The sequence below is a fragment of the Tachyglossus aculeatus genome, chromosome 1 (assembly GCF_015852505.1).
Source record: "Tachyglossus aculeatus isolate mTacAcu1 chromosome 1, mTacAcu1.pri, whole genome shotgun sequence".
Lineage (NCBI taxonomy): Eukaryota > Metazoa > Chordata > Mammalia > Monotremata > Tachyglossidae > Tachyglossus > Tachyglossus aculeatus.
Window position 1 is genome coordinate 64,578,902 of NC_052066.1, and position 20,030 is coordinate 64,598,931.

The following is a 20,030-nucleotide window of genomic DNA, read 5'->3' on the forward strand; positions in this document are numbered from 1 at the left end:
CTTAATAAATGCCATTATTATTATCATCAATCGTATTTATTGAGCGCTTACTGTGTGCAGAGCACTGTACTAAGCACTTGGGATGTACAAGTTGGCAACATATAGAGACAGTCCCTACCCAACAGTGGGCTCACAGTCTAAAAGGGGGAGACAGAGAACAAAACCAAACATACTAACAAAATAAAATAAATAGAATAGCTATATACAAGTAAAATAAATAAATAAATGAATAGAGTAATAAATATGTACAAACATATACACATATATGCAGGTGCTGTGGGGAAGGGAAGGAGGTAAGATGGGGGGTATTTATTGAGCGCTTACTGTGTGCATAATAATAATAATATAATAATAATAATAAATAATAATAGTATAATATTATTATAATATTATTATTATTTATTACTCTATTTTACTTGTACATATTTATTCTATTTATTTTATTTGGTTTATATGTTTTGTTTTGTTGTCTGTCTCTCCCTTCTAGACTGTGAGCCCACTGTTGGGTAGGGACCGTCTCTATATGTTGCCAACTTGGACTTTCCAAGCGCTTAGTACAGTGCTCTGCACACAGTAGGCGCTCAATAAATATGATTGAATTAATGAATGAGAGTCAGAAGACCTGGGTTCTAATCCCCGCTCTGCCACTTACCTGCTGTGGGGCTCAGTTCCTTCATCTGCAACGTGGGGATTCAATATCTAGTCTCCCTCGTACTTTGATTGTCTTTTGTTCATTCATTTGTTCATTCGAGCGTGTTTATGGAGCGCTTACTGTGTGCAGAGCACTGTACTGAGCACTTGGGAAAGTACAATACAGCAATAAAGAGGGACAATCCCTGCCCACAGTGAGGTCACGGTCTAGCGAGGGGGGGAGACAGATGTCAATACAGATAAACAGACGTCAATATAAATAACTAAAATTACACATATATACACACGTGCTGTGGGGCGGGGAAAGGGGGGAAGAACAAAGGGAGCAAGTCAAGGTGAGGCAGAATAATAATAGTAATGGCATTTATTAAGCGCTTACTATGTGCAAGGCACTGTTCTAAGCGCTGGAGAGGTTACAAGGTGATCAGGTTGTCCCACGGGGGGCTCACAGTCTTAATCCCCATTTTACAGATGAGGGAACTGAGGCCCAGAGAAGTTAAGTGACTTGCCCAAAGTCACACAGCTGACAATTGGCGGAGCCGGGATTTGAACCCATGGCCTCTGACTCCAAAGCCCGGGCTCTTTCCACTGAGCCACGCTGCTTCTCCAAGGGAGGGAGTGGGAGATGAGGAAAAGTGGTGCTTAGTCTGGGGAGGCCTCTTCTATCTACCCCACATGTAGAACAGTGCTTGACACATAGTAAGCACTCAACAGATACCACAGTTATTATTGTATCAGCCTCCTTGCTGACCTCCCAGCCCCCTGTCTCTCCCCACTCCAGTCCATACTTCACTCTAGTGCCCGGATCATTTTTCTCCCAAACGTTCTGTCCATCTTTCCCCACTCTTCAAGAAACTCCAGTGGTTGCCCTTCCCCTTCCATATCAAACAAAAACTCCTCACCATTGGCTTTAAAGCAGGCCATCACCTTGCCCCCTCCTACCTTACCTCACTACTTTCCTATTATTCATTCATTCATTCAATCGTATTTATTGAGCGCTTACTGTGTGCAGAGCACTGTACTAAGCGCTTGGGAAGTACAAATTGGCAACATCTAGAGACAGTCCCTACCCAACAGTGGGCTCACAGTCTAGAGGGGGGAGACAGAGAACAAAACATATTAACAAAATAAATAGAATAAATATGTACAAATAAAATAAATAAATAGAGCAATAAATCTGTACAAACATATATTCATTCATGCATACAATCGTGTTTATTGAGCACTTACTGTGTGCAGAGCACTGTACTAAGCGCTTGGGAAGTCCAAGTTGGCAACATCTAGAGATGCTCCCTACCCAACAGTGGGCTCAGTCTTGAAGGGGGAGACAGACAACAAAACAAAACATATGAACAAAATAAAATAAATAGAATATGTACAAATAAAATAGAGTAATAAATACATACAAACATATATTCATTCATTCATTCATTCAATTGTATTTATTGAGCGCTCACTGTGTGCAGAGCACTGTACTAAGCGCTTGGTAAGTCCAAGTTGGCAACATCTAGAGATGGTCCCTACCCAACAGTGGGCTCAGTCTAGAAGGGGGAGACAGACAACAAAACAAAACATATGAACAAAATAAAATAAATAGAATATGTACAAATAAAATAGAGTAATAAATACATACAAACATATATTCATTCATTCATTCAATCGTATTTATTGAGCGCTTACTGTGTGCAGAGCACTGTACTAAGCACTTGGGAAGTCCGCACACTTCGCTCCTCTAATGCTCACCTTCTCACTCCGCTTCAATCCGTCTATCTCGCCACCAACCCCTCATCCCCATCCTCCCTCCCTCCTCATATCTGACAGACAATGATTCTTCCCCCTCTTCAAAATATTATTAAAGGCACATCTCCTCCAAGAAGCCTTCCCTAAATTTCCGGTGGCTTTTCTACCGTGCCCTTCTGCATCTCTCTGCCTCGCTCCCTTTCCTCATTCCCCCTCCCAGTCCCACAGCACTTACGTACATATCTGTAATTTATTTATTTATATAAATATCTGCCTTCAGCTCTAGCCTGACTGTGAGCCCACTGTTGGGTAGGGACCGTCTCTATATGTTGCCAACTTGTACTTCCCAAGCGCTTAGTACAGTGCTCTGCACACAGTGAGCGCTCAATAAATACGATTGATTGATTGATTGATTGACTATATGCTCATTGTGGGCATATTAAATTGTAAAGAAGCAGCATGGCTCAGTGGAAAGACCACAGTCTGGGGAGTCAGAGGTCATGGGTTCTAATTCCGGCTCTGCCATTTGTCAGCTGTGTGACTTTGGGCAAGTCACTTCACTTCTCTGGGCCTCAGTTCTCTCATCCGTAAAATGGGGATTAAGACTGGGAACCCCACATGGGACAACCTGATCACCTTATAACCTCCCCACCGCTTAGAACAGTGCTTGGCACATAGTAAGTGCTTAACAAATACCATAGAGAAGCCACGTGGCTCAGTGAAAAGAGCACGGGCTTTGGAGTCAGAGGTCATGGGTTCAAATCCCGGCTCCACCAATTAGCTGTGTGACTTTGGGCAAGTCACTTAACTTCTCTGGGCCTCAGTTCCCTCATCTGTAAAATGGGGATTAAGACTGTGAGCCCCACGTGGGATAACCTGATTATCTTTTATCCCCCTCAGCGCTTAGAACAGTGCTTGGCACATAGTAAGCACTTAACAAATACCATCATTATTATTATGATTATATTGTACTCTCCCAAACACTTAGAACAGTGCTCTGTCCACAGTAAGCACTCAATAAATATGGTTGAATTGATTACAATTATCAGCAGTAGTAATAGTGGTATTTACCAACTGCTTACCTGTTCAGAGCACTGTACTAAGCACTGGAAAAGAATACAGAGGTGGGAATTAGACTTGGTCCCTGTGCCTAGAGGGCTCGCAATCCAAAATAAAATGGGGAAGAGGGGACTGGTGACAATCAATCAATCGTATTAATTGAGGAGATTAGCGGCAGAGGAGCGGAGGGTGCGGGGTGGGCTGTAGAAGGAGAGAAGGGAGGTGAGGTAGGAGGGGGCGAGGTGATGGACAGCCTTGAAGCCCAGGGGGAGGAGTTTCTGCCTGATGCGCAGACACATAAGGAAACAAAACACCAAGAAAACAGTAATAATAACAATAATAATAATAATGATGGTATTTGCTAAGTGCTTACTATGTGCATATTGTGTAATATGTTATGCACATAGTCATAATTTATTTATCTGGACTGAAACTCATGGTAAGCAGAGAACCTACCAACTCTGGAATGTTATACTGTTCCAAGCAGTTAATATGGTGCTCTGCACACTGTAAGCACTCATTAAATATGATTGATTTATGAAAAACGATGAACAGTGCAGTCACCACAGTTTTCCCGAGGTTTTGAGGAAATGATACCAAACTGCAGCTACTTTTCCCTGTCCCGCTAGGATAATACTTGCTCGTCTTATACCGTTGGGTCATTTCCGACCCATAACGACACACACCACGGACACATCTCTCCCATAACGTCCCGCTCTCCATCTGCAGTCGTTCTGGTAGTGGATCCATAGAGTTTTCTTGGTCAAAATACGGAAGCGGTTGACCATTGCCTCCTTCCATGCAGTGAACTCGAGTCTCCACACTCTACTCCTTCCCATGACGCTGCTGCCCAGCGTGGGTGAGTTCTGACTTGTAGCCGATTGCCTTCCACTGGCTAGCCACTGGCCAAGCTAGGAAGGGAATGGACAGGCCTCTGCTTGACTCTCCCTCCCATAGCCGAGACTGGTAGAGGACTGGAAATTCTCCAGGTGCAACCCTGGAGGGGAGACTTCCAGACTGTGAGCCCACTGTTGGGTAGGGACTGTCTCTATATGTTGCCAACTTGGACTTCCCAAGCTCTTAGTACAGTGCTCTGCACACAGTAAGCACTCAATAAATATGATTGAATGAATGAATGAATGAGAGCGGTAATACTAATATTCAAAGTAACTGCAGCACTTGTAAAGCGCTTTCTGTATGCCAAGTACTGGTCTAAATGCCGGGGGGAGACACAAGTTAAGCAGGTTGGACACAGTCCCTGTCTCACATGGGACTTGCACTCTTAATCCCCATTTTCCAGATGGGGTAACTGAGGCCCAGAGAAGTGAAGTGACTTGCCCCAGATCACACAGGAGGCATGTGGCAGAGTCAGGATTAGTTAATATGTTTTGTTTTGCTCTCTGTCTCCCCCTTCTAGACTGTGAGCCCACTGTTGGGTAGGGACCATCTCTATATTTTGCCAACTTGTACTTCCCAAGCGCTTAGTACAGTGCTCTGCACACAGTAAGCGCTCAATAAATACGATTGAATGATTGAATGATTGAATGAATGAATGAACTCAGGGCCTTAGTTGGGATTAGAAGCCAGGACCTTCTGACTTCCAGGCACATGCCCTATCCATTAAGTCACGCTGGAGGTGGGGCAGGATGGAGGTTTCTCGGCTAGGTGGAGAAGGGGCAGTGTGGGATCCCGAGGAGGCAGCGGCCTTGTCTGGTAGAGGATGCGGAGGGTCCTGGTAGCTGCTGTAGGGGGAACAGGTACTGAGGGGGAGTCACACGGCCACCCGTAGAGAGATCCAGGGCATAATCAGGCCCTCCCAGACTGAGCTCCCCCTTTTCCTCTGCTCCTCCTCCCCTCCCCATTGCCCCGACTCCCTCCCACTGCTCTACCCCCTTCTCCGCCCCACAGCACTTACATATTTATTATTCTATTTTATTGATGATGTATATGTATTTGTAATTCTATTTATCTATTTTGATGGCATTGATAATAATACTGGTATTTGTTAAGCGCTTACTATGTGCAAAGCACTGTTCTAAGCGCTGGGGGGGGGGATACAAGGTGATCAGGTTGTCCTATGTAGGGCTCACAGTCTTAATCCCCATTTTACAGATGAGGGAACTGAGGCACAGAGAAGTTAAGTGACTTGCCCAAAGGTACACAGCTGACAATGTCTCCCCCTTCTAGACTGTGAGCCCGTTGTTGGGTAGGGACCGTCTCTATCTGTTGCCAACTTGTACTTCCCAAGCGCCTAGTACAGTGCTGTGCACACAGTAAGCGCTCAATAAATACGATTGAATGAATGAAAGTGGGGGATCCAGGATTCGAACCCATTCAACACCAACTCTCTCCTCGACCCCTCCAGTCTGGCTTCCATCCCCTACATTCCACGGAAACTGCCCTCTCAAAGGTCACCAATGACCTCCTGCTTGCCAAATCCAACGGCTCCTACTCTGTCCTAATCCTCCTCGACCTCTCAGCTGCCTTTGACACTGTGGACCACCCTCTTCTCCTCAACACGCTATCTGACCTTGGCTTCACAGACTCCGTCCTCTCCTGGTTCTCCTCTTATCTCTCCGGTCGTTCATTCTCAGTCTCTTTTGCAGGCTCCTCCTCCCCCTCCCATCCCCTTACTGTGGGGGTTCCCCAAGGTTCAGTGCTTGGTCCCCTTCTGTTCTCGATCTACACGCACTCCCTTGGTGACCTCATTCGCTCCCACAGCTTCAACTATCATCTCTACGCTGATGACACCCAGATCTACATCTCTGCCCCTGCTCTCTCCCCCTCTCTCCAGGCTCGCATCTCCTGCCTTCAGGACATCTCCATCTGGATGTCCGCCCGCCACCTAAAACTCAACATGTCCAAGACTGAACTCCTTGTCTTCCCTCCCAAACCCTGCCCTCTCCCTGACTTTCCCATCTCTGTTGATGGCACTACCATCCTTCCCATCTCACATGCCCGCAACCTTGGTGTCATCCTCGACTCGGCTCTCTCATTCACCCCTCACATCCAAGCCGTCACCAAAACCTGCCAGTCTCAGCTCCGCAACATTGCCAAGCTCCACCCTTTCCTCTCCATCCATACCGCTACCCTGCTCGTTCAAGCTCTCATCCTATTCCGTGTGGACTACTGCATCAGCCTTCTCTCTGATCTCCCATCCTCGTGTCTCTCCCCACTTCAATCCATACTTCATGCTGCTGCCCGGATTATCTTTGTCCAGAAACGCTCTGGGCATATTACTCCCCTCCTCAAAAATCTCCAGTGGCTACCAATCAATCTGCGCATCAGGCAGAAACTCCTCACCCTGAGCTTCAAGGCTGTCCATCCCCTCGCCCCCTCCTACCTCACCTCCCTTCTCTTCTTCTCCAGCCCAGCCCGCACCCTCCGCTCCTCCGCCGCTAATCTCTTCACCGTACCTCGTTCTCACCTGTCCCACCATCGACCCTCAGCCCACGTCCTCCCCCGGCCCGGAATGCCCTCCCTCCCAACATCCGCCAAGCTAGCTCTCTTCCTCCCTTCAAGGCCCTACTGAGAGCTCACCTCCTCCAGGAGGCCTTCCTAGACTGAGCCCCTTCCTTCCTCTCCCCCTCGTCCCCCCTCCATCTCCCACGTCTTACCTCCTTCCCTTCCCCACAGCGCCTGTATATATGTATATATGTTTGTACATATTTATCACTCTATTTATTTATTTATTTTACTTGTACATATCTATTCTATTTATTTTATTTTGTTAGTATGTTTGGTTTTGTTCTCCGTCTCCCCCTTTTAGACTGTGAGCCCACTGTTGGGTAGGGACTGTCTCGATATGTTGCCAACTTGTACTTCCCAAGCGCTTAGTACAGTGCTCTGCACACAGTAAGCACTCAATAAATACGATTGATTGATTGATTGATTTCTCTAAAAGCAGCCTGTCTCCTTGTTTTGCTTTGTTGTCTGTTTCCCTCTTCTAGGCTGTGAGCCCGTTGTTGGGTAGGGATTGTCTCTGTTGCCGAATTGCACTTTCCAAGCACTTAGTACAGTGCTCTGCACACATTAAATGCTCAATAAATACAATTGAATGAATAAATAAATGAGTACTTGTGGATGATCCATGGTGCATAAGGCATGCTGAAAGCTAAAAGCTAAGAGCTCCCTTCAGGCACCAGAGCATGTATTCCACGTAAGGAGCAACAGGGAGAGCTAGCAACCATTTTAGTCAGAAGCTTCTCAAAATGATCGGCACAGTCACCTGTATATATGTATATCACCTGTATATATGTATATATGTTTGTATGTATTTATTACTCCATTCATTTGTTTTCTTTCTACATATTTATTCTATTTATTTTATTTTGTTAATATGTTTTGTTTTGTTCTCTGTCTCCCCCTTCTAGACTGTGAGCCCATTGTTGGGTAGGGACCATCTCTATATGTTGCCAACTTGGACTTCCCAAGCGCTTAGTACAGTGCTCTGCACACAGTAAGCGCTCAATAAATACGATTGAATGAATGAATGAATGGAAATCTCCCCAGTCATCTCTCTTTTTTATGGTATTTGTTAAGCACTTATTACGTGCTGGGCATTGTACTAAGTGCAGGAATAGATACCTGCTTCTTGAGAAGCAGCGTGGCTCAGTGGAAAGAGCATGGACTTTGGAGTCAGTGGTCGTGGGTTCAAATCCCGGCTCTGCCAGTTGTCAGCTGTGTGACCTTGGGCAAGCCACTTAACTTCTCTGGGCCTCAGTTACCTCATCTGTAAAATGGGGGTTGACTGTGAGCCCCCTGTGGGACAACCTGATCACCTTGTATCCCCCCCAGCGCTTAGAACAGTGCTTTGCACATGTAAGTGCTTAATAAATGCCATCATCATTATTATTATTATTATTATACCAGCTAATCAGGTTGGACACAGTCTGTGTCCCATGTGGGGCTCACAGTCTTAATCCCCATTTTACAGATGCATTATCGGGCCCAAGTTAAGTGACTTGCCCGAGGTCCCACAACTTTCTCGCCGCAGAACCGTCTTTCTGGTTCTTACCCCAGCTGTACGCAGAAGGGTCAGAGTGCAAGAAAATAGCTAGGACAAGGGCTAGTGAGGAAGCAGTGGAAAATCCCTGCCTGATTTCCAATTCCTCCGTTCGAGGGCTAGAAAGGGAAGCAGTGCTCTGCACATAGTAAGAAGCAGCATGGCTCGGTGGAAAGAGCACGGGCTTTGGAGTCAGAGGTCATGGGTTCGAATCCCAACTCTGCCAATTGTCAGCTATGTGACTTTGGGCAAGGCACTTCACTTCTCTGGGCCTCAGTTACCTCATCTGTAAAACGGGGATTAAGACTGTGAGCCCCCCGTGGAACAACCTGATCACCTTATATCCCCCCCTCCAGCGCTTAGAACAGTGCTTTGCAGATAGTAAGCACTTAATAAATGTCATTATTATTATTAAATGAATGTGATTGAATGAAAGTAGAAGAGAGGACTTAGTAGGATTTGAAGTGCTGGCTATTAACTGGAGGTGTGGGAAAACAAATTAAAGGGTCTGCTGAAACCCAAGGACCTGGCAGGATGGATACGTGTCACTAACTCTTCTCCCCACCCCACACCCAACAAGCCCCTCATTCATCCTGGAAACATCCTCAGTTTCTCCGCCTTGCTTACTCCTGGGCAGTCCACCTCTTCTACTCCTTCCTCCTCCTCCTCCTCTCCCTCCTATTGTCCCTTCACCTCTTCTCCTTCCTCCTCCTCTTCCTCCCCTCCTCTCCCTACTTCTCCTCGCCTTTTCCCCCTCCTCTCCCTCATTTCTTCCTCTCCCTCTCTTCCACCTCTCCCTCTTTTCTTCATTCACTCACTCATTCAATCATATTTATTGAGCGCTTACTGTGTGCAGAGCACTGAACTAAGCCCTTGGGAAGTACAAGTTGGCAACACGTAGAGACGGTCCCTACCCAACAGTGGGCTCAGAGTCTAGAAGGGGGAGACAGAGAACAAAACAAAACATATTAACAGAATAAAATAGAATAAATATGTACAAGTAAAATAAATAAATAGAGTAATAAATACATGCAAACATATATATGTAGGTGCTGTGGGGAAGGGAAGGAGGCAAGGCAGGGGGGATGGAGAAGGGGAAGAGGGGGAGAGGAAGCAGGGTGCTCAAGCTTCACATTATTGGCATCTGGCCACAGCCTCCCTGTCCATCCCTCTCTGCGCGGGACCCTTGCAGCCCCCTCTGTCCAAGACCCCAGAAAGTCCCAGGGTCAGGCAGGAGGGGACCAGAGGGGGACACAGGGGAGGGCAGCCATGGTCATTCATTCATTCAATCGTATTTAATAATAATAATAATGATAATAATAATGATGGTATTTGTTAAGCGCTTACTGTGTGCAAAGGTATTTAATAATAATAATAATGATAATAATAATGATGGTATTTGTTAAGCGCTTACTGTGTGCAAAGCACTGTTCCAAGCACTGGGGGGATGCAAGGTCCTCTCCCTCTCTTCCTCCTCTCCCTTTCCTGCTCCTCTCCTTGTCTTCCTTTTCTCCCTCTCCTCCTCCTCCTTTTTATCCTTCTTCTCCAGTCACCGCTGTCCCTCCAGGCTCATGTCCCTCCTCCCTCTGCAGGCCCCATCCACACTCATTCCCCGTTCTCTTGTGTGTTTCAGATCACCCCCACTCCGGGCACCCATCCTCTGCTGGTGTTCGTGAACCCCAAGAGTGGAGGGAGACAAGGAGAAAGGTATGTTCTCTTTTTTTAAAAAAAAAATTGTATTTGCCAAATGCTTACCATGAGACAAGCACTGATCTAAATGCTGGAGTTGATGTAAATTAATCAGGGTGAACACAGTCCCTGTTCCAAATAGAGTTCACTGTCTAAATGAGAGGAGAACAGGTAATTAATCCACATTTTACAGTTGAGGAAACTGAAGCACAGGGCCGTTCAATAATAATAATAGTAATAATAACAATAATGATATTTGTTAATCAATCAATCAACCAATCAATTGTATTTATTGAGTGCTTACTGTGTGCAGAGCTTGGGAAGTGCTTGGGAAGTACAAGTTGGCAACATATAGAGACAGTCCCTACCCAACAGTGGGCTCACAGTCTAAAAGGGGGAGTTAAGTGCTTACTATGTGCAAAGCACTGTTCTAAGCACTGGAGGGGGGGGATACAAGGTGATCAGGTTGTCCCACGTGGGGCTCACAGTTTTAATCCCCATTTTACAGATGAGGTAACTGAGGCCCAGAGAAGTGAAGTGACTTTTCATTCATTCAATCGTATTTATTGAGCGCTTACTGCATGCAGAGCACTGTACTAAGCGCTTGGGAAGTCCAAGTTGGCAACATATAGAGACGGTCCCTACCCAACAACAGGCTCACAGTCTAGAAGGGGGAGACAGAGAACAAAACAAAATATATTAACAAAATACAATAATTAGAATAAACATGTACAAATAAAATCAATCAATAAATAGAGTAATAATACCTGCCCAAAGTCACACAGCTGACAAGTGGCGGAGCCGGAATTAGAACCCATGACCTCTGGATCCCAAGCCCGTACTCTTTCCACTGAGCCACGCTGCTTCTTACAATGTTAGTGATTTGCCCAAGGTCACACAGCAAGGAAGTGGCAGAACCAGGATCAGAACCCAGGCCCTTTGACTCCTGGGCCCATGCTTTTTCCACGAGGCCACACTGCTAGGATCAGGAAACAGCCCCTCTGATTCCCAGACCTGTTGGCTTTTCACTAGGCCACACTGCTGCCTCTAAACTGCAAGTTCATTATGGGCTGTGGACAGGGAATTATTGTTATGTTGTACACTCCCAAGCATTTAGTACAGTGCTCTGCACATAGTAAGCGCTCAATAAATACGATTGACTGACTGATGGACCGTGCTGCTTCTCATCTTTATTAGAGGGGAAAGTCCTGGCAACTGGGTAGTTTCAGCCTTGCTTCTAACTGGCTTCAGTCTGCTTCTTGTGTCAGTGCCAAAACCCCGTCCCATCTCCCGTTTATTTTCCTTTCTCAGGAGCACTGTCAAATCTTTGATTCCAAGGACTGGGAACCCTAGCAAGGAGGGGGCTTTCCCTCTCTTCTTCCACTCCTTCTCTTCCTCCTCTTCTTCTCCCTCTCTTCCTTCTCTCCCTCTTTTCTTCCTCTCCCTCTCTTCCTCCTTTTCCTCTTTTCTTCCTCTCCATCGCTTCCTCCTCTCCCTCTTTTCTTCCTCTCCCTCTCTTCCTCCTCTCCCTCTCTACCTCCTCTCCCTCTTTTCTTCCTCTCCCTCTCTTCCTCCTCTCTCTCTCTCTCTCTTCCTCCTCTCCCTCTTTTCTTCCTCTCCCTCTCTTCCTCCTCTCCCTCTTTTCTTCCTCTCCCTCTCTTCCTCCTCTCCCTCTTTTCTTCCTCTCCCTCTCTTCCTCCTCTCTCTCGCTCTTCTTCCTCCCCCTCTTTTCTTCCTCTCCCTCTCTTCCTCCTCTCCCTCTTTTCTTCCTCTCCCTCTCTTCCTCCTCTCCCTCTTTTCTTCCTCTCCCTCTCTTCCTCCTCTCTCTCGCTCTTCCTCCTCTCCCTCTTTTCTTCCTCTCCCTCTCTTCCTCCTCTCCCTCTTTTCTTCATCTCCCTCTCTTCCTCCTCTCCCTCTTTTCTTCCTCTCCCTCTCTTCCTCCTCTCCCTCTTTTCTTCCTCTCCCTCTCTTCCTCCTCTCTCTCGCTCTTCCTCCTCTCCCTCTTTTCTTCCTCTCCCTCTCTTCCTCCTCTCCCTCTATTCTTCCTCTCCCTCTCTTCCTCCTCTCCCTCTTTTCTTCCTCTCCCTCTCTTCCTCCTCTCCCTTTTCTTCCTCTCCCTCTCTTCCTCCTCTCCCTCTTTTCTTCCTCTCCCTCTCTTCCTCCTCTCTCACTCTTCCTCCTCTCCCTCTTTTCTTCTTCTCCTTCTCTTCCTCCTCTCCCTCTTTTCTTCCTCTCCCTCTCTTCCTCCTCTCTCTCTCTCTTCCTCCTCTCCTCTTTTTCTCCTCCCCCTCTCCTCCTCCTTCTTTTTATCCTTCTTCTCCAGTCACTGCTGTCCCTTCAGGCTCCTCTCTCTCTCTCTCTCTCTCTCTCTCTCTCTCTCTCTCTCTCTCTCTCTCTCTCTCTCTCTCTCTCTCTCTCTCTCTCTCTCTCTCTCTCTTCCTCCTCTCCCTCTTTTTCTCCTCCCCGCCTCCTCCTCCTTCTTTTTATCCTTCTTCTCCAGTCACTGCTGTCCCTCCAGGCTCAAGATTCACAGCCCTCTGCAGGCTCCTAGCGAGGAGGGGATGTGGAGGGGAGTTTCTAAAGTGAGGTGATTAAACAGACCAGTTCTTATCACAAACCACCCCACCAGGAACGGCTCTGTAAGCTAGACAGTAAGCTCAACAGTGAATCAGTCAGTTGTATTTATTAAGCCCCTACTGTGTGCTGAGCACTGTATTAAGCTCTCGGGAGAGTACAATTTAACAGGCACATTCCTGCTGGGAACATGTTCAACTCTGTACATGTTCAACATGTACAACTCTGTTGTATTGAACTCTCCCAAGTGCTTACTAATAATTATGGTATTTGTTAAGCACTTACTATGTGCCAGGCACTGTACTAAGCACTGGGGTGGATACAAGCAAATCAGGTTGGACACAGTCCCTGTCCCACGTGCGGTTCACGGTCTCAATCCCCACTTTACAGATGAGGTAACTGAGACCCCGAGAAGTCAAGTGACTTGCCCAAGGTCACACAGCAAAGTGGCGGAGGCCGGGATTAGAACCCATCACCTTCTTACTCCCAGGCTTTTGCTCTATCCACTGCGCCATGCTGTTACATTCACTCATTCATTCAATCATATTTATTGAGCACTTATTGTGTGCAGAGCACTGTATTAAGCACTTGGGAAAGTACAACACAGCAACAAACAGTGACGTTCCCTGCCCATAATGAGCAGTACGAAACTCTGCACCCAGTAAACGCTCAATAAATAGCACTGATCGACCAGTGAACGTTGAAGGGAAGAGGTTCGGTCGGTCCGCCTACACTGAAACATCTGTGCTGGGCGAGTAGGAAACCCGCCTAGCCACAGGGCTAATCCAACTGGTGACGTGTCCGGAGAAAGCAGTGTGGCCCAGTGGATAAAGCACGGACCTGGGATTCAGAAACTCTGGATTCTAATCCCGGCTCTGCCACTTGTCAGCTGTGTGACTTTAGGCAAGTCACTTAACTTCTCTGTGCCTCAGTTCCCTCATGTGTAAAATGGGGATTAAGACCGTGAGCCCCACGGGGGACAACCTGATTACCTTGTATCTACCCCAGCACTTAGAACAGTGTTTGGCACAGAGTAAGTACTTAACAAAAGCCATCATTATTATTATTTATTACTAATCGCAGCTCCACCATTTGTCAGCTGTGCGACCTTGGGGAAGTCACTTAACTCCTCCATGCCTCAGTTTCCTCATTTGTAAACTGAGGAGTCAATACTTATTCTTCCTCCGCCGTAGGCCGTGAGCCCCGTGTCGGGCAGGGACTTTGTCCAACCTGGTATTTTTATGCTATTTGTTAAGTGATTACTAGGGTTCAAACACTATTCTAAGCACTGGGATAGATGCAAGGTCATCAGGTTTTGTTACTCTATTTATTTATTTATTTATTTTACTTGTACATATCTATTCTATTTATTTTATTTTGTTAGTATGTTTGGTTTGTTCTCTGTCTCCCCCTTTTAGACTGTGAGTCCACTGTTGGGTAGGGACTGTCTCTATATGTTGCCAACTTGTACTTCCCAAGCGCTTAGTACAGTGCTCTGCACACAGTAAGCGCTCAATAAATACGATTGATGATGATCAGGTTGGACTACGTGGCCATACTGCTTCCTCCAGACTCTTCACCAGTTGGATTAGCCCTTTAGTTGGACAGGTTTCTTACTTAGTCCTCAATTACCTTGTATCTACGCTTAGAAGCAACTCAGCCTAATGGATAGAGCACGGTCCTGGGTGTCAGAAGGACCTGGGTTCTAATCCTGCCTCTGCCACTTTCATTCATTCATTCATTCAATCGTACGTATTGAACATTTACTGTGTGCAGAGCACTGTACTAAGCGCTTGAGAAGTACAAATCGGCAACATATAGAGAGGGTCCCTACCCAACAACAGGCCACTTGTCTGCTGTGTGACCTTGGGCAAGTCATATCATTCATTCAATCGTATTTATTGAGCGCTTACTGTGTGCAGAGCACTGTACTAAGCGCTTGGGAAGTACAAGTTGGCAACATCTAGAGACGGTCCCTATCACCTCTCTGGGTCTCAGTGACCTCACCTGTAAAATGGAGATTGAGACCGTGAGCCCCATGTGGGACAGTGACTGTGTCCAACCCTATTTGCTTGTATCCACTCCAGTGCTTAGTACAGTGCCTGGAGCATAGTAACTGCATAACAAGTACAGCTTTAAAAAAAGGAAACGATCCAGCTTTGGGCCCAAGCCTCAGCTCAGGGCAATTTCCACTCCCCCTCTCCTCTTCCCCTTGTCCTTCTGCTTTCTCCCAGTCTTGGGGTTCCCTGCTGAACCAAGGGTATTCATTCATTCATTCAATCGTATTTACTGAGCGCTTACTGTGTGCAGAGCACTGTACTAAGCTCTTGGAAAGTACAATTTGGCAAAAGATAGAGACGATCCCTACCCACAGTGGGCTCACAGTCTTGAAGGGGGAGACAGACAGCAAAACAAAACAAGTAGACAGGCATAAATAGCATCAATATAGATAAATAGAATTATACATTCATTCATTCATTCAATCGTATTTATTGAGCACTTACTGTGTGCAGAGCACTGTACTAAGCACTTGGGAAATAAAAGTTGGCAACATATAGAGAGGGTTCTTACCCAACAATGGGCTCACAGTCTAGAAAGGGGAGACAAACAACAAAACAAAGCATGGTTTAGTATATACACATCATTATTAATGATGTTCACATCATTGTACACGCGTACGGTGTGACCTTGTACACATAATTTCTAGACTGTGAGCCCATTGTTGGGTAGGGACCGTCTCTATATGTTGCCGATTTGTACTTCCCAAGCGCTTCGTACAGTGCTCTGCACACAATAAGCGCTCAATAAATAAGATTAAATGAATGAATGAATAATAAAATCAATAGAATAATAAATATGTACAAATATACACAAGAGCTGTGGGGCGGAGAAGGGGGTAGAGCAGATGGAGGGAGTAGGGTATAGAAGTACCACCCCAGCCACATTCTAATTATGGTATTTGTTAAGCGCTTACTATGTGTCAGGCACTGAACTAAGTGCTGGGGTAATAATAATAATAATAATAATAATAATAATAATGGCATTTATTAAGCACTTACTATGTGCAAAGCCATGGTCTAAGCACTGGGGAGGTTACAAGGTGATCAGGTTGTCCCACAGGGGGCTCACAGTCTTAATCCCCATTTTACAGATGGGGTAACTGAGGCCCAGAGAAGTGAAGTGACTTGCCCAAAGTCACACAGCTGACAGTTGGCAGAGCCGGGATTTGAACCCATGACCTCTGACTCCAAAGCCCGGGCTCTTTCCACTGAGCCACGCTGCTTCTCTAGATACAAGGGTAGTCGGGTTGGACAGTCCCTGTCCCATGTGGGTCTCCCCGTCTCAATCCCCATTTTACAGATGAGGTGACTGAGGCCCCGAGAAGTGAGGTGACTGGCCCAAGGTCACACAGCAGACAAGTAGTGGAGCCGGGATTAGAACCCATGACCTTTTGGCTCTCAGATCTGTGCTCTATCCACTAGACCATGCTGTTTCACCGTGCCATTCTGTGGGCCAGGAGACCTGACAAGCATGCACCGAGTTGCTCCATTTGGGGATGTAAAATAGGGATGAAGACTGTGACACCCCGTGGGACAACCTGATCACCTTGTTAACCTCCCCAGTGCTTAGAACAGTGCTTTGCACATAGTAAGCGCTTAATAAATGCTATCATTATCATTATTATTATTATTAAAAGAGGGAATCTGGATCATCAGATCCTGGCCCCCTTCCACTTGTCCTTCCAGCCGAGATAATCCCGAAATCCAGAGGGAAGCAGCGTGAACTAGTGGAAAGAGCCCGGGCTTGGGAGTCAGAGATCATGGGTTCTAATCCCGGCTCTGCCACTTGTCAGCTGTGTGACCCTGGGCAAGTCACTTCACTTCTCTAAGCCTCAGTTTCTTCAACTATAAAATGGGGATTAAATATCTGTTCTCCCTCCTACTTAAGACAGAGTCCCACAGGGACAGTGTCTGACCTAATTAACCTGTACCCCAGCGCTTAGAGCAGTGTTTCACACGTAATATACACTTAACAAATAACACAAAAAAATCTGATTATCAAGAGTCAGTTCATTGTCCCCTCCTGGACCACAACCACCTCTCCATCTCAGACTCTGAGTGTCATTCTCCCAAGCACTTAGCACTCTGTAATCAATAAATATTATTGATTGATAGATCGATTGGATGAGGGCAGCCTTGTCCATTCAGTAGGTTTGTGGCTGAGAACGGCTGGAGGTGGAGGTTAAGGAATCTAAAAATAACAATAGCAATTATAATTATGGTACTTCATTCATTCAATCATATTTATTGAGTGCCTACTGTGTGCAGAGCACTGTACTAAATGCTTTGGAAGTACAAATCAGCAACATATAGAGACGGTCCCTACTCAGCAGCGGGCTCACAGTCTAGAAGGGGGAGACAGGGAACAAAACAAAACAATAAATAAATAATAAATAAATCAGAATAAATAGAATTATAGCTATATGCACATCCTTAATAAAATAAATAGAGTAATAAATATGTACAAATATATACAAGTGCTTTGGGGAGGGGAAGGGCAGGGGTGGCAATGGGGAGGGGAGGAGGAAGAGAGGAAAAGGGGAGCTCGATTTGGGAAGGCCTCCTGGAGGAGGTGAGCTCTCAGTAGGGCTTTGAAGGGAGGAAGAGAGCTAGTTTGGTGAATGTGAGGAGGGAGGACATTCCAGGCCAGGGGGGAGGACGTGGGCCGGGGGTCGACAGCGGGACAGGCGAGAACGAGGCCCAGTGAGGAGGTTAGCAGTGGCAGAGGAGCGGAGGGTGCGGGCTGGGCTGGAGAAGGACAGAAGGGAGGGGAAGTAGCAGGGGGCGAGGGGATGGACAGCCTTGAAGCCAAGAGTGAGGAGTTTTTGCTTGATTCAAAAGTTGATAAGCAACAACTGGAGATATTTGGGAAAAGCACTCAACTTGTTAGGCGCTTACTAGGTGCCAAGCACTGTTCTAAACACTGGGGTAGATACAAGTTAACCAGGTTGGACACAGTCCCTGTCCCACATGGGGCTCACAGTCTTAATCCCCGTTTTACAGATGAAGTGACTGAGGCCTAGGGAATAATAATAATGATGATGTTATTTGTTAAGCGCTTAGGGAAGTGAAGTGACTTGTCCAAGGTTACACAGCAGACAAGTAGCAGAGCCGAGACTAGAATCCAGGTCCTTCTGACTTCAAAGCCCGTGCTCCGTCCACTAAGTCACGCTGCTTTTCTAATCTGCCGGAGGCGTCTGCTGGCCTGCCCCATCTCCAGCAGGAGCAGACCCTCGTCCCTGTATCGTGGGCGTGGTGGCTGTCCTATTACCTGCTCGGTGACATTTTCCTCCTCCTGTCTCCCTCTCCCCCTCTCTCTCTCTCTCTTTTTGTTCCGTAGAGTCCTTCGGAAATTCCACTACCTTCTCAACCCCAGACAAGTTTACAACCTGGACCGCGGGGGCCCTGCGCCAGGGTACGGAGATGCAAACTTCACCTTCTGCCGATTTCCCGGCTCTGCCCCGCAAGATGCCATCCCTTTTCCCCTCTCCTGCCCTCCTCCACTCCATGTCCTCCTTTCCCTTCCCTTCCATTCCCCGACTTTTTCCCCTTCTGAAGGATTGTCCTCTTTCTCTGCATCCCTGTCCTTCTGGATTAGTACCACTTGATCTTCCTTAAGATACTCGGGTGCTTAGTTCAGCGTTGGAAAGAGGCATTTGTCTACTAGTTCGGGGGGAATAGCAATCTGGTGGGGACTCAGATGCCTTGTTTCATTCTGCAACCAGGGCAGCCATTACGGGGAGGGTGGGTGGGTGCAATTTTGTACGCATTTACGGGGCCGTGTTAATTAATATCTCCAAAATGAACGGTTGGGGGCAAAGAAAGGAAGAGAAAGGAGCGATCGCCCCCCAACCTCCCCGCAATCACTGGCTATCAGAACTTCTTGAACCCATTCAGCCTAACATTTTTGCAGCTGTGGAGAAGTTCTGGATTGTTGCAGCTAAGGGAACTTGGCTCCATTTGCACTAGATAAAATGGTGGAATGATAATAATGATAACAATAATAATAATAATAATAATGGCGTTTGTTAAACACTTACTAGGTGTCAAGCTCTGTTCTAAGTGCTGGGGTAGACATAGCATGGGAGAAGAAGAGTGGCCTAGTGGAGAGAGAATGGGACTGAAAGTCGGAGGGTGTGGGTTCTAATTCCGGCTCCACCACATGTCTGCTGTGTGTCCTTGGGCAAGTCGCTTCACTTCTCTGGGACTCAGTTACCTCATCTGTAAAATGGGGAGTAAGTCTGTGAGCCCCACATGGGACAACCTGATTACCTTATATCTACCCCAGTGCTTAGAATCAATCAATCAATCAATCAGTCAATCAATCATATTTATTGAGCACTTACTGTGTGCAGAGCACTGTACTAAGCGCTTGGGAAGTACAAGTTGGCAACATATAGAGACAGTCCCTACCCAACAGTGGGCTCACAGTCTAAAAGGGGGAGACAGAGAACAAAACCAAACATACTAACAAAATGAAATAAATAGAATAGATATGAATAGATTAGAATCTAGAATAGAATAGACTAGAACAGATTAGATTAGATTAGAACAGAGTTTAACACATAGTAAGCGCTTAACAAATGCCATCATCATTATTATTATTATTATGTGGGACAGGGACTGTGTACAACTTGATTACCTTGCCTCTACCCCAGTGCTTAGAACAGTGCTTGGCAGATAATGCTTAACAAATACTGCAATTATTATTAATCAGGATAGACACAGTCCCTGTCCCACATGGAGCTCACAGTCTAAGTAGGAACAACAACAGGGATTGAATCCCCATTTAATGGTGGAAGAGAGTGAAGAGGCATTTCCCTCATTCCATTCCTACTTGGAAGCTTCTTATGACGCCTTAGGAAAAGGGCTTTAAACTCTCATTGTGGCCAAAACTGTTTTGCAGTACTAGTGACAATCATTTATGAGACTGCCCTCTATTAATACGGACTATATAAATTGAGATTGAGTTGATCCATCATAGGAGATACATGAGAAGCGGTGTGGCCTAGTGGAAAGAGCATGGGCCTCGGAGTCTGAAGACCTGGGTTCTAATCCACTTTCCTATGTGATCTTGGACAAGTCATTTCACTTCTCCATGCCTCCGTTCCTTCCTAGGTGAAATGGGGATTAAGAGTGAGAATCCCATGTGGGTCAGGGACTGTGTCCAACCTGATTCTCTTGTATCTACCCCTGTGCTTAGTACAGTGACTGGCACCTACTAAGTACTTAACGAATACCATGATTAAAAA

The 20,030-nt window shown here is 46.4% G+C and overlaps 1 protein-coding gene across 1 annotated transcript in view; it reads left to right on the forward strand.

Moving 5' to 3' along the window:
- The window catches only part of DGKG (diacylglycerol kinase gamma), a 459,919-nt gene that overhangs the window by 206,516 nt on the left and 233,373 nt on the right, over positions 1-20,030 (forward strand). Inside the window, exons 16-17 of the mRNA XM_038750502.1 lie at positions 10,089-10,162; positions 18,119-18,193. Coding sequence (XP_038606430.1) covers positions 10,089-10,162; positions 18,119-18,193 — 149 coding nt within the window. The remainder of the gene's footprint in view (positions 1-10,088; positions 10,163-18,118; positions 18,194-20,030) is intronic.